The sequence below is a fragment of the Drosophila virilis genome, chromosome 2, assembly GCF_030788295.1.
Source record: "Drosophila virilis strain 15010-1051.87 chromosome 2, Dvir_AGI_RSII-ME, whole genome shotgun sequence".
Taxonomy (NCBI): Eukaryota; Metazoa; Arthropoda; class Insecta; order Diptera; family Drosophilidae; genus Drosophila; species Drosophila virilis.
Window position 1 is genome coordinate 22,795,654 of NC_091544.1, and position 12,382 is coordinate 22,808,035.

Genomic DNA, 12,382 nt, shown 5'->3' on the forward strand with positions numbered 1-12,382 from the left:
TTAACCGACATTTGATCTGTCAACGTGCTGTAGTACGGCAACCAAAGAACTTGCCCTAATCGGGAAAGGAAAGGACCACTTCAACATTTTGGATTTTGGACGCGTTTGTGTTGAATCGCGTTACAGTTGAGCAAAACAAATCACAGAAAATTAACCTAAAGTCTTGAGTATTTAGTGTGTTTTATTTTGAAAAGCTTCGCAAATCCGCCAACAAAAGTTTGCTTTATAAATGTAAGTTGTTAAATATACAATTTGCTTTTAATATATTGTAGATGCTTGAAAGATGAGAATGAACTAGAAATTTTTTTTTTGCAATTTTCCAAAAAAATACAGTTTTTAGTTCATTGATAAATTGAAATTAAGAAATTGCGATGCATGCGATGTTAACAATCTAAAAAGGAGTTAATAAACATAAAGTTTAATTTCAAAATTAAATCACGGATCAAAAACCTGAATTTTTATCAGATGTTTAAAGAGATTTAGGCGTGCAGCAAGAAATATTTTTGCAAAATCGTAGCTAAATTTATTCCAGCTTGGCCTTGTTCACATAATCGGCTTGCAAGTCCTCTAATTGTTCGAATGTGTATTTGTAAAGTGAGATTTAAATAATGCTTAAAACAACAAATACGACTAGTTACACAGCATCAAAAGCCAGATTAGTTATTAAATTCCTACCACAAAGAAATGAGAAAAAATTTTTGTTAGATTGCAAAATAAATTCACTTGGCTAGTAAATATATATGTTTTTTTTATGCTCTCTAAACTTATTTGCTTGATTGCGGTTCGTGAATAATTTTATTTATTTGCTAGAGTTTCTTACACTTCATATACTTATGTTGTGAAGCGAAGTATAGTATTGGAGTCATCATTCTATTTATTCTATTCTTTATGTGATTAACTTAAATATTATTTCAAAGTTGCTTTTAGAACACACAAATTTAATAAAGTAATAATAAAGCTTAGTTTTCCTGAAGTTTTTCTCTTAAGCACAGCAGCAGTTGTTAAAGCCCTCATAAGTATGCAATGTTATTTTGTTGGAATTTTGTTTGTCAAATGATCTAAAGAAAAGCAACCCAAATCGAAAACAATTTTCATTGCCAGGCATATGAAAACAAATTTGATTATATGAAACGCTCGCAGCTAAAAGCGACATACGAGCAAGGGATCCAATAGGTGACATGGTAGATGGAGAGCCTGACAATTGAAGTCGTTCGAAATAACAAACAAAAGAGGCCCAAAGACAAGAGACAAGCCTCAATCAAATTGCAATTAAATAAATAACGGAGAGCCCCACAAGCTATATACAAAATATTAAAAAAACAAGTCAAAGGGCATTTGTTGATTGATGGCCAGGGAGGGAGGGAGACTGGGTGTGGGAGTATAGATGTGGGATGCCTGTTTTAGGCATATGTTTCGGTTGCTTTCAAAATAGTATATAGATATACACTTCTTTTTGTAAATTGACAAATTCTAAGAAAACACAATGTTATTGGGCTCCAAGCAAAAGTTGCCCCAAGCAGTTGGCCCCACCGAGCGGTTGCTTGCTGCCATCGCCCTTTCATTAGATGCCTAGTCCGTCGCGTAACCGCCATAACTTGTTGTAAAGAAGTTAGCCACTTCATTACCTGAGCATAACTTAATTAGGCAGCTTACCGAGGGAGCCGTGTCGAAGCAGCTGCCTTACCTTAGTCCGCTTTCAATTTCAAAAAAGATATGCACAAACTGCGTGCGTTTCAATTGTGCACGGCTAATGTTTGCTCCATTTGCGCAGCTTCGCCCGCGGCCAAGCTACGGCCTTGCTCCTTGTGTGTGTGGCGTAGGTGTGGATGTTAGGTGTTTTTCTATGTGTTTCAAAGACGTCAGCTGAAATTGTTTTTTGGCTTTTGCTTTGAAGCCGCTAAGCTGCTCATATCCTTTGGCCCAGCTACCTTTTTAGTCAATTGCCATGGCCAATTTGCGATGCATTGCAATTCTTGTGGCCGTGGCTGGAAAGTTTTCATCTTAATTAGAAAACAGCAAAGACCATTTTGAATTTCCGCTGCATTTTCGCTTGCGGACAATCTAATCGCCGCGGCGGATATGAGAAAGCCAGAGTAACAGGACCTGGCCACGAGAGTTGTGACCATAAATTCATAAACAGATAATGCCGCCGTCGGCTTTGCTTGTAAGGTCTTATTTGCGCCGGGCGAAAGGTTTACGGTTTGCAATAATACGGCGACAAACAAGTTTTTATTGTACAAATAGCGCTTGTGTCCGAATATGGGGCTTTACAAAAAGTTTTGCTTTGAAGATTTATGATTGCGGTGTAAATGTGCATGTCCAAGTCTGTGTCCCCGATGACGCTTGATAAAGTCCAACGAATGTGACGACTTTCCGCCTATTATCAACACAGCTGCTTTTATTGTACGGCGTGGAAAATGTGCAGCTGCCGCTGTCACGATTGTAAATCATGGCCGGGTCGCTTCTGCCCTTGGCTGCCTCGCGGTGGCGTGGTCTGCGTAACCTGTTGCATGATTTGTTGTCCTCGCTGCTGTAGCTGTTGCATACGCCAGCTGCAATTTATGGCTGCCAGCGCAGCGATTTGCAATTTCTCACATGTAGATCTCCAGGCCCTAAGCCGTGCGCTACAATTAGTAATGCGCGCATTTTGTTTGCACATCATTATGTGTGTCGGCGCGCTTTGGGGATTTGGTGGGGCCATCAATTGGCATTGGTATTGGAAAGTAAGCCTCGTGGCGCTTTTACGCATTAAATTGTGCAAAGAAGAAGCAGCTGCGCCAGCAGGCCAACAAGTTCAAAAGTCGTGGACTAATTGAAAACTGTCCTCTCTTGGGCGGCGACCTCATTTGCCTGTGCAAACAACAAGCTTTTTTTTTTTTTTTTTTGAAGAAAACTACAATAACACTTGCCTGCTTCTCCCTTGCCCAACCAGTACCAACACCCTTCAACTGCTACGTGCGCTGAGTGCTAAGCACTTGACTTGAGCCTTGCATCCACACAGAGCAGTTTGGGGCGACCAGGAAGCGGAAGTGCAGGCAGCCAATGCAAACAGAACAATAAGATGGCGACATATTCCATTATGTTCTGTTATGTACTTTCAATTACGAGCCGTGGAACGTCACATTTACGGCAATGACAATGCCTTCTTATTGGCAGTGCCACAAAGCTGATGGCATGACTGACACTCTGGCTCCGACACAGACTGTCCGTTTATTGCCTGCTAATGGCGCCAAACTAAAGGCACTGACAGCTGCTGGCTACTTAAATTTGCTTAAGTTTAACAGCTGGATAGCTGGCAAACTTAATTGTCGCACCGTTCGCGGATTAAGCTGTGCATAACACGCACTCAGCAAACTTCAATGACAAGCACATTGGCATAGCGGAGCCAGAGGCCAGCGTCAGCGTCCAAGGAGCAAGCTTCTTTGACGTGCCAAACCTAATTTTAATGGGTTCAAGACTTTACACAAACTCCTGCGTACAGCTTGCAAGGCCAGCAAAAAAGCTGTCTGCTGCATTCTGGGTTGAAAAGTCCTTCCCCCAGCACCCGCCCACGCGATGGAGGCACTGAAAAGCTGGACCACATATTTGTGCGTACCATTGCGAATTTCTGTTTATATTTTTTCGCTTGTCGCCTGCCTGTCAGGGCGCTGAAAATTGTTGCTATTTGACATATGCCCGTATTTGTTTTTTTGTACATTTGTGCTAGAAAAATTCCTGTCGATTCTGTAGCTTACATATATATGGCGGGGTATACTAGCTGTCTGATTCAAGGAAATTCGAGCGCTATAATTTGAAATATTTTCAATGCTTGCAGCGGATATATCAACACCTCTTTTCTTATTTATATATTTATAATTTTATCTAAAACTGTGTTAATTAAAAATCAAATTTTTAAAAAACTTTAGAACTCTTTGCGCATAACAATGTTACTGAAGGCTTTTGCTTTCAATCACTTGATAGATTTGTTATTTACCGAAGAGATCTTGAACTTATGGCATTTCAATGAAAATAAAAATGGGTATTAGGACCAAATATATATATATTTAATTTTCATATTGCTATAAAGGGTATTGAATTGAGCAAACTTGGCATTTAAGGGCAAACTATCGGTGGAAAAAACTATACTTGGCTACAAGTATAGCTACAAGGGTATTCAATCTTCGGGTTGTCGAAGATAGCCGGAATTTCGTTCCATGTGACTCTGCAGTCGATAAGTTTCGACTTGTTTCTATATATTACATGCGTAGAAAATGTATTTGTAAAAACCTCTATGCCGACAGTTGTTTGGCAGCAAAAAAAATGAATTGATGCTTGAACCGCCTTTTGCACACCTTACAGATAGGGGTAGAAAGCTAGAAGACACGTGCCCGTGACATGAATATTGTGCACGCCCAACTACTGCTGCTGGCGCTTTACTGCCTGGGCTACGTCTGCTGCTCTCCGGCTATCGGCCATGAGGCACGGAACCAAGTCACAAGCGATGGTGACGGCGAAGGCGACAATGATTTGCTACTGAGTGCCGGTGAAGATGCACCAGACAATGGAGGAGATATCGATAAGCGAGTGGAACGGTACGCCTTTGGGCTAGGTCGGCGCGCCTATATGTACACCAATGGAGGCGCCGGTATGAAACGCTTACCGGTTTATAACTTCGGACTCGGCAAACGATCACGTCCATATTCCTTTGGTCTGGGAAAGCGCAGTGACTATGATTACGACCAGGAAAACGAGATTGACTACAGGGCGCTGCCGCCTGGTTTCATGGCAGCTGCGGGTGAGTAGTCCACAAGCGGCGCTCTGCTTAGGCTCATTAAAAAATTCCTTTTTCTCATTTGCAGGCAGGGCTAGTCGACAAAATAAGCGCACGACGCGCCCACAACCATTTAACTTTGGTCTGGGCAGGCGTTAAGACCGCCCACCCTAAAGAGTGCACGGCTGTCATCCCACTTTCAGTCGGGTGCTAGTTGTGAGCTGCTAAAATAACTTTTAACTATTATATCAAATTGCTGTTACATGGCTCAGACTTTCACAAAAGTCAAACTTAAATAACATTCGAAAACTAATCTAAAGCTGAGAACTTGGCGTGGACTTCGTTCACTTATAAATAAAAAGTTAACTTTTAAATTTTAGTTCTTCAATTGAGGCGTTAAACTGCAGCAACATTTTAGTTTAAACTATATTATATAAATGCAAAAAATAAAATGGAAAAAATATGAAGAAAAAAAAAAATGGCGTGTGCAATTGAAATATGAACAGAAATACAAAGAATATATTCAATTATATATACATATTCGATCTAATCAAATTTAAATAAATATATTATACATGTACATTTTAATGGGGTATTATTATAAAAATATTTATTTATATGTATATGTATACTGGGCACTCTGTCTCCAACATCGAGGAGGATCAATCGTTGTAACCGAAACGCGTAAAACCAAAACATTAGTACCAAGTATATTCTATATAAGAACGTATACAATATATAACACATACTTGAATATGTATATGGCAAATTTATGTAGCAAAGTGATTATTTAAAATTAAATATATGTATTTGTTTTGTGAATATATTTCAATAAACATCAAACTTAGCACTGAAAATTGTGCAAACGAAGTTATGACAATTCAATGAACTATTTATACAAATTTATCGTTTATTTTTATTTCAAAACTTTAAAAATACAAATTAATACATAGAAAATAAATATTAAACACGCTTATAACATTCAACTATCGATTAAAGATTTTATGTTTACCCTTAAGCTAAATAATATCAATCTTTAGTTTGCACAGAATGGTGTCAAATGCAAACACTGATGATATAAACGTATAGGGTTTACCCCGTATTATACCAAAGTCTGGTTCTAGGCTGGGCAATGAACGCGGCAAGAAATTGGGCATCTGCTGTCCGTGACGACCAGTAACGGAGGCCAGCGGCTTGCGCGCATTCTGCTTCATCTTCTCCTTGCGGGCAACCAGTTTCTTTGTTTCGCGCACCATGTAAATAGCTTCCGTGTTGGTCATGTAGTTATGAATGATCTTTATGGAGCACGATAGGATGTGATATTAGTCAAGAAGAAACAAAAGCTAAACAACAGTTTCAAAACTAACCCTTCGCTTCTTAGGGCAGTGGGCAAATACCCATATCAGCGTACACAGTGTATTGAAGATTTCGCTGTCCTTGTCGCACCAGCGCAGTAACATTTGGGCAATGGTCACCAGGCCGCCCTCCTGGAACGTGTTTACAGTAGTGCTGTTGTATCGTGCCAGATTGAGAATGATGCGGCTGCATCGCTCAATCAGCTGCTTGTCAACCTCTGAGCGAATTGCCTGCGCCATTATTCCATAACAGAAGGTCGACATGAACTCCGAGCACCACATAAGCAGGTGAGGTACTGTGCGGGAGAGTCGGTCTGCAAACAAATGATATTAAATAGTACAAATTGACAAGAAGCGACTGGCAAATCCACTTGATTACCCAGCTGATTTAGTACGGTTAACGCATCCGACGCTATGAAACGACCACGCAGAATACGCACTGATTCCTGCACTTTAGCACGCACCGAATTGATGGCCGTCGCCTCCTGTTGAAGCTGCAAAAGACGCCGTCTTATCGCCAATAATCCAGCGTTCCTTTGCCGTCTGCGTGTGCGATAGCCGCGCCAGTAGCGCTGTATAACTTTGGCTGCGCGCTTTTGACGGAGATACTCAACCATCTCGGGAGTCATTAGCGCCTGCAAACGCTTACGTGCCAAGAAGCCACGAGCACGCGACTGGAAATCCAAAGTGGAGTGTCTAAGCAGCCTGAAATGTTCCTGTTGCACCATCATCAAACGTTTTCCACGGAACTTTTGCTGCAGATGGACCGTGATCTTACGAAGCTGCAGAAACTCTCTACGCCTTTGCCGCATGCTGTATCTGGCGCGAAATATGCGCTGTACCCAAATAGTAACTGACAGAAGCTGTTGATACTGCGCCCTTGCAGTGCGCATAGCTTGGCGGGCACGGAACCGACGTTGTAAGATCAAAGCGGCCTCTCGTGCTTGCTGGAACTGATGGCGCTGTATCCTTATGAGCAGCACTGACCGCAGATTTCTTTGTAACAGACGGACCTTCTCTACAGTCTGTAGGAACTGCTGGCGCTGCGAACGAGCTTTCAATGTGGCTCGCCATTTACGCTGCAAGGTTACTGAGCTGCTGCGCATACGTTGATAACTTCGCCGCACCAGTCGCATCTGCTTCAGACTACGCCACCAGATCTGAATGCGAGTTGCTGCCCGCCGTTGTTGCTGATAGTTATTGCGTGCAGTAGTCATGGCCAGTTTTGCTCGGTATCGTTGCTGGATTCGGACGACGAGTCCTCGCTGATGTTCATAGGCCTGTCGCTGCTTTCGCATGGATAGCTGAGCCCGATAGCGACGTTGTATATGGATTACTGCCAGCTTTAGCTGTTGGTATTCGTCCTTCTGCCGAAACATCGCCAATTTAGCACGATAGCGTCTCTGTACAGTGATGACTGCTTGACGCAGTTTCAGGTAGCCCTGCCGCTGATTCTTTCTTAGCAAGTGGTTGCGCCAGTGCATTTGCAGACAAGAGACAGCAGCCTGTGTGCCGTGATACTTGGCCCGCTGGAAGCGCATTGCTTTGTGTGCACGGAAACGGCGCTGCATAAATACGGCCACTTGGCGCAGGCGCTGGTACTGTGTCCGATGCGTCTGCATCAATTTCCGTGCTTGCCAACGCCTCTGCAGCACAAGAGTTGCATTTCTAATCTGGATAAATTCGCTACGCTGCTGACGCATCTGCATACGGGCGCGAAGCTTGCTCTGCAGCAATATCGTGTAGACCTTTAGTTTATGATAGCTATGATACTGTTGACGCATCTTCAGCGTTGCTCTCCAGCGTGATTGCAGGTTTATAATGCATTGACGCTCCTTGGCATAGTTACGTCGTGCCGTCAGCATATTGAGACGAGCCCGATAGCGTTGCTGGAGAACCAATGTGGCGGCTTTCAATCGCAGAAATCGTTGTTGTTGCTGGCGCATCTGGAGACGGGCGCGATACTGGATCTGTAGCAATATTGTGCACGCTTTCAGCTTTCGATAATAAGCACGCTGACGGCGCATCTCCAGTGTTGCTCTCCAACGACGTTGAATGTCTATGATGCATTGAAGTTCATGTAAGTAGTTGCGACGTGTTCGGAGCATCTTTAGGCGCGCGCGATAGCGTCTTTGTAGCACCAGAGCGGACTGTCGCAGCAGCTGGAACTGATCCCGCGTGTGCTGCATCAGCCACTTATTACGCACACTTCGCTGCACAAAGATAATGAGTTGTCGTTCGCGAATATAGGTTTCTCGCTGTTTTTTGGCCAATCGATAGGAGCGCCAACACATTTGTATGCATGCCGCAGCTGCATTATGTTTTTGATCACGTTGCAGACGCGCAGTAGTTGCAGCAGCCAACAGTTTTCTGGAAAACAGGCGACGTCGCCAAATTCGCTGCAGAAATATTGCCGATTCTCGTAAGTGAAGGAACTGTTGGCGACACAGGCGGCCCTGGTGATTGGCACGCCACCAGAGCTGAATGGTTACAATGCTTTGATAAACTTGATAAAGATGCTTCTGGGCAAGATAGCGACGCGTGTACTTCTGAAGAACTATGACCGCTCGAAGGCGCTCGACTCTGTACAGTTTGGCATACTTGCGCATCTGGTGGCCCCGGAACACGGCTTGTATACGAATGGCAGCGCGTTCGCGAATGCGACGCCGAATAAAAACATGTAGCCAACGACGGCGCCACCACACCTGTAAGACACGGGCGGCAGCGTGAAACTTGGGTGATCGGAATTTGTAGCATAGCTGCCAAAGAAGGGAAAGTGTCTTCTCCCGATAGCCGTCCACTATATCTGCTGCTGAGATGTCGCCACTCAGCTGGAAATCCGCATCATGCAGAGCGCCCAAAGCAAGCTTTACATTGAAGATGCGTTGCAGCCTGGAAATGGCAGGAACGCGCAACTGCTGGGTGAGATCGTCACGCAAGAGAATTACCTCCATTACACGCGTAAGCCGAACGCCGTCACGTAGATCTACTGCTAGGTTGTTAAAGGCATAGTCAAACTCATCAAGGAAAGTCTGCTTGTGTTTGAGTACGTAGCCCAGGCGGCGCAGTTCACGGGTTATGTCACCAATGTTGGCTAGCAATTCTGAAGAAAAGCGCAGCAAAATATCCTTGGTCTCCTTGTGCGGCGACTTCTTGATGAACAGACAGGGATTGTGCTTGATGATGCGACGCTGTTTGGCTAGATCGAGGAACAGTAGTAGGAATAATATTTTTTGTAGCGCGTGCTTTTTAATGGCCTCTGCATATTCCTCGGTTAGCGTATAGGCCTTGCTGTACTTTTGCTCCTCCAATTTGTTGCGAAACAGGCGATTTAAGATAAAGGTGCTGAGACCCACGATGTCGCGGTTCGATTGAAGATGCAGCCTCTCGCCAAAGACTACCTCGAGGCCCAGGCGCAGCCAAAGTGGATTGAAACACAGAAGCAACTCTAATATAGTGCGCTGCATGACCACATCAAGGTGTAAATTTCGATCGGTGCGTATGCGCAGCGCCTGCTTTTGCACATATACAGCTACCTTGGAACAGGGCAAGCGCATTTCTTCACTGAAAAACAACTCTACTGCGGCCCGACGCAGCGACTCTAGACGGAATTTGGTCAAATAGTTCATCGATTGCTCCTCCTTGGTGGGTGCCAGCGACAGTTCCTTGTTACGCACCTCGTTAAATAGCTTGCCCACATCAATTTTGCTATTTGTATCTGCATCCAGGTCGGCGGGTATGCTAACGAGTGCATTTAACCATTTTTTAAAGTCCGCCTGGTGCCTCTCTACAGCCTGCTCATCTAAATACATAGTTGATGCCAAGAAAGGATCACAAGTGGTAGTTGCAGCAAAGGGATCCGGATTGATGTATGTTTGTAAATACAGGTCCGAATCATAAAGTTTAACGGCAGGTTTATCTCGTGTCTTTCGCGGTGTTACTGGCTTTTTAAGCAGCGACATCGTTTGGGCCAACTTAAACTTCTTGGGCTGAGCATGGGGCCAAGCCTTGGCGCTCCGCGCCGAAGCGTTGGCAGGTGCCAGACTGCCCTCAAAGCGTTGCCGCTTGGGCGGAGAAATGGTAAGCGTCTCATTGCGATGCAGTGATTCATTGCTGGGCGCATCTGAGAAACTCAGCTCATTCGAACGTCGTTTGTGCCCAATTATGCCGCCGTTCAGTTGCTTTACTTCATTATCCTTTAATACTTGCGCACTGGGGCTGGCTTTCCGGGTTTTACGACCCACTTCGTGCAAATTAAAACGACTTGATTGCGCTAGAATCTCGCATTGATTGAAAAGCACATCATGTTGGGACAATACGCTAGTCTCACTGCTGCAGGAGCTATCAAGGCACGGAATTATTACTTGATTGGGCGCTTGCAGCGGCGGCGGCTGCTGTTGTTGTTGATAGTAACGGTTCTGTTCAATGGAACGAAGCTGCAGCATTTCATTAAGATTCGGCATGGAGCCCTGTATAGCAATTTTTGTTTGCGGCGACAACAGTGACAGATTCGACATAGATTCCGAGTACTTTCGCAGCGGAGAGCCTACAATACTTATATCCCGTTTCAAATCGTGTACTTTGCTCTTTGGAGGTGAGCGAATCTCCATATTGGGAGGACTGGCATCCTCTTCACGTATACACGCTAAGGCACGTGTTTGAGTCGCATGCACGATAGTTGTCGTCTTGTTCAGAACTAGCGTTGGCGTTTGCAGCAGCTGATCTGTGCGCGTACAATCCAAAGTGTCCACGGATATGTTCATTGTATCTGAATGTTTTACATCGAATGTTTTGTTAACAACTTGGCCGCTGTTCACGTTGTATTCCTCATCTAGGGCAGCCCCGAGCCGACGTGGCCGCAAATCGTTGCTGGAGATGTATGTGTGAGAGTCTTTGATGCTTACTATTGGAGTCGGCCAGTCAGCTAAATTATCTGGCATATGAGCTGATGCCGTTTTCTGCTTGTTCTCGGTCAACGGCGTAAATTGCATATTATCAATTAAACTAAATACATTTGCCGGAGACAAAGGGCTAACATTCTCCTTGCATTTGCGCGCCTGCGGCGAATTATAAGGTTTATTTTCGCATGCAGCGCGAGCAAAAGGCTCTGCTTTATACACGTTGTGCTCGCTTAGCGGCGCTTTTGCTTCGGAAGCTCGTGCAACTCGTGCAGCCGGCACATTGCGCCAAGGCAGTTTGCCAGTTGTTGATGCAGCTGATGCCACAGTAGACATGCGTTTCTTCTGGTTTACAGATGCAATGTGGTTTTTATGAGCCTTATTGCTGCCAGTTGGCGACTTTAGCTGTAGTGTCTTGCCCACTGTAGGAAATTTGCGAGTAGACTTCAGGTAGAAAATAAAGAAAAACCAAAAACGGGGGATGAATCCAGATGTTAGCTCGGCTGCAAAGCTTAGTATGGCTTACCCTTGCAGGCTGGTGGCTCCTAGACTTAAGTATAATCATTACGTCTTTGCGAAAGTTGCGATTATCCAGCAGCTGTAGCGTTTCCTTGCAAGCAATTTCCATCTGTGGAGTCCATACCAACTCCATGGACACCTCATCGCGTGCCGGCACCGTATTTTCTATCCACTCCAAGCTGAGATTATGCTCCTCTTTGATGGCCTTGCTTACTTCGACCTATAAACGCATGAGGTAAGCAGTGTAAGCATTGCCATGGCATTGATCAAATAAACTTGGGTGTCCAAGTTGCCAGGCCGACGACTGGTGACGGCTGGCTGATCTATATCTGCGTCTGTTACAAACTAACCTTAATGTCGTCGTCGCTAGGATTAATGATGCGCACAAAGCGCTTTGCAGTTTTCGTTATGGGCACATCCTCGAATTGCACAATTGCCTTGGCCGAAAATGGCGCCATCACCACCACAGCAGGTTCGCGACCCTCAATGCGCTTCTTTTGCCTAAGACGCGACGGAGTCACAGTTATCTACATTTAAATGACAGACACAAATTAATTAAGGTTTCTTTGTTTCATATGAGAACTAACCTCAAACGCGCTCATGTTGATACTGGATATAGTCAATCCTCGGCGCAAGCAACTAAAACTAACAACAAACAATTAACAGACTTGACGATATAAACAAATCTTAACAGGAAAACATTAACACAATTAACAATAATTTTTGTCCGACGCCACTAATCAAAATGTAGACTCGAAATAAAGCGCCGTCGACGCCGTTGCCATTTTGAAAACAGCTTGCTAGGGTTGCTTTCGCATCTGACGCGTTTTGGTATTATTTAGAGCATATTACTGATAAGG

General features: G+C 44.3%; 2 protein-coding genes across 2 annotated transcripts; one reads left to right on the plus strand and one right to left on the minus strand.

Annotated features, from left to right (window-relative positions):
- Window positions 1-5,603, plus strand: AstA (allatostatin A). Its single transcript, XM_002052990.4, has 3 exons — window positions 1-231; window positions 4,339-4,774; window positions 4,839-5,603. The coding sequence occupies exons 2-3, from the start codon at window positions 4,375-4,377 to the stop codon at window positions 4,907-4,909; spliced, it is 471 nt and encodes a 156-aa protein (XP_002053026.1). The 5' UTR covers window positions 1-231; window positions 4,339-4,374; the 3' UTR covers window positions 4,910-5,603.
- A 37-nt stretch (window positions 5,604-5,640) lies between these two features.
- On the minus strand, window positions 5,641-12,304 carry asp (abnormal spindle). Its single transcript, XM_002052989.4, has 6 exons — window positions 12,110-12,304; window positions 11,873-12,049; window positions 11,530-11,742; window positions 6,485-11,447; window positions 6,118-6,419; window positions 5,641-6,045 (listed from the first exon to the last, which is right to left on the minus strand). The coding sequence occupies exons 1-6, from the start codon at window positions 12,122-12,124 to the stop codon at window positions 5,770-5,772; spliced, it is 5,946 nt and encodes a 1,981-aa protein (XP_002053025.1). The 5' UTR covers window positions 12,125-12,304; the 3' UTR covers window positions 5,641-5,769.
- Between the last annotated feature and the right edge of the window lie 78 nt (window positions 12,305-12,382).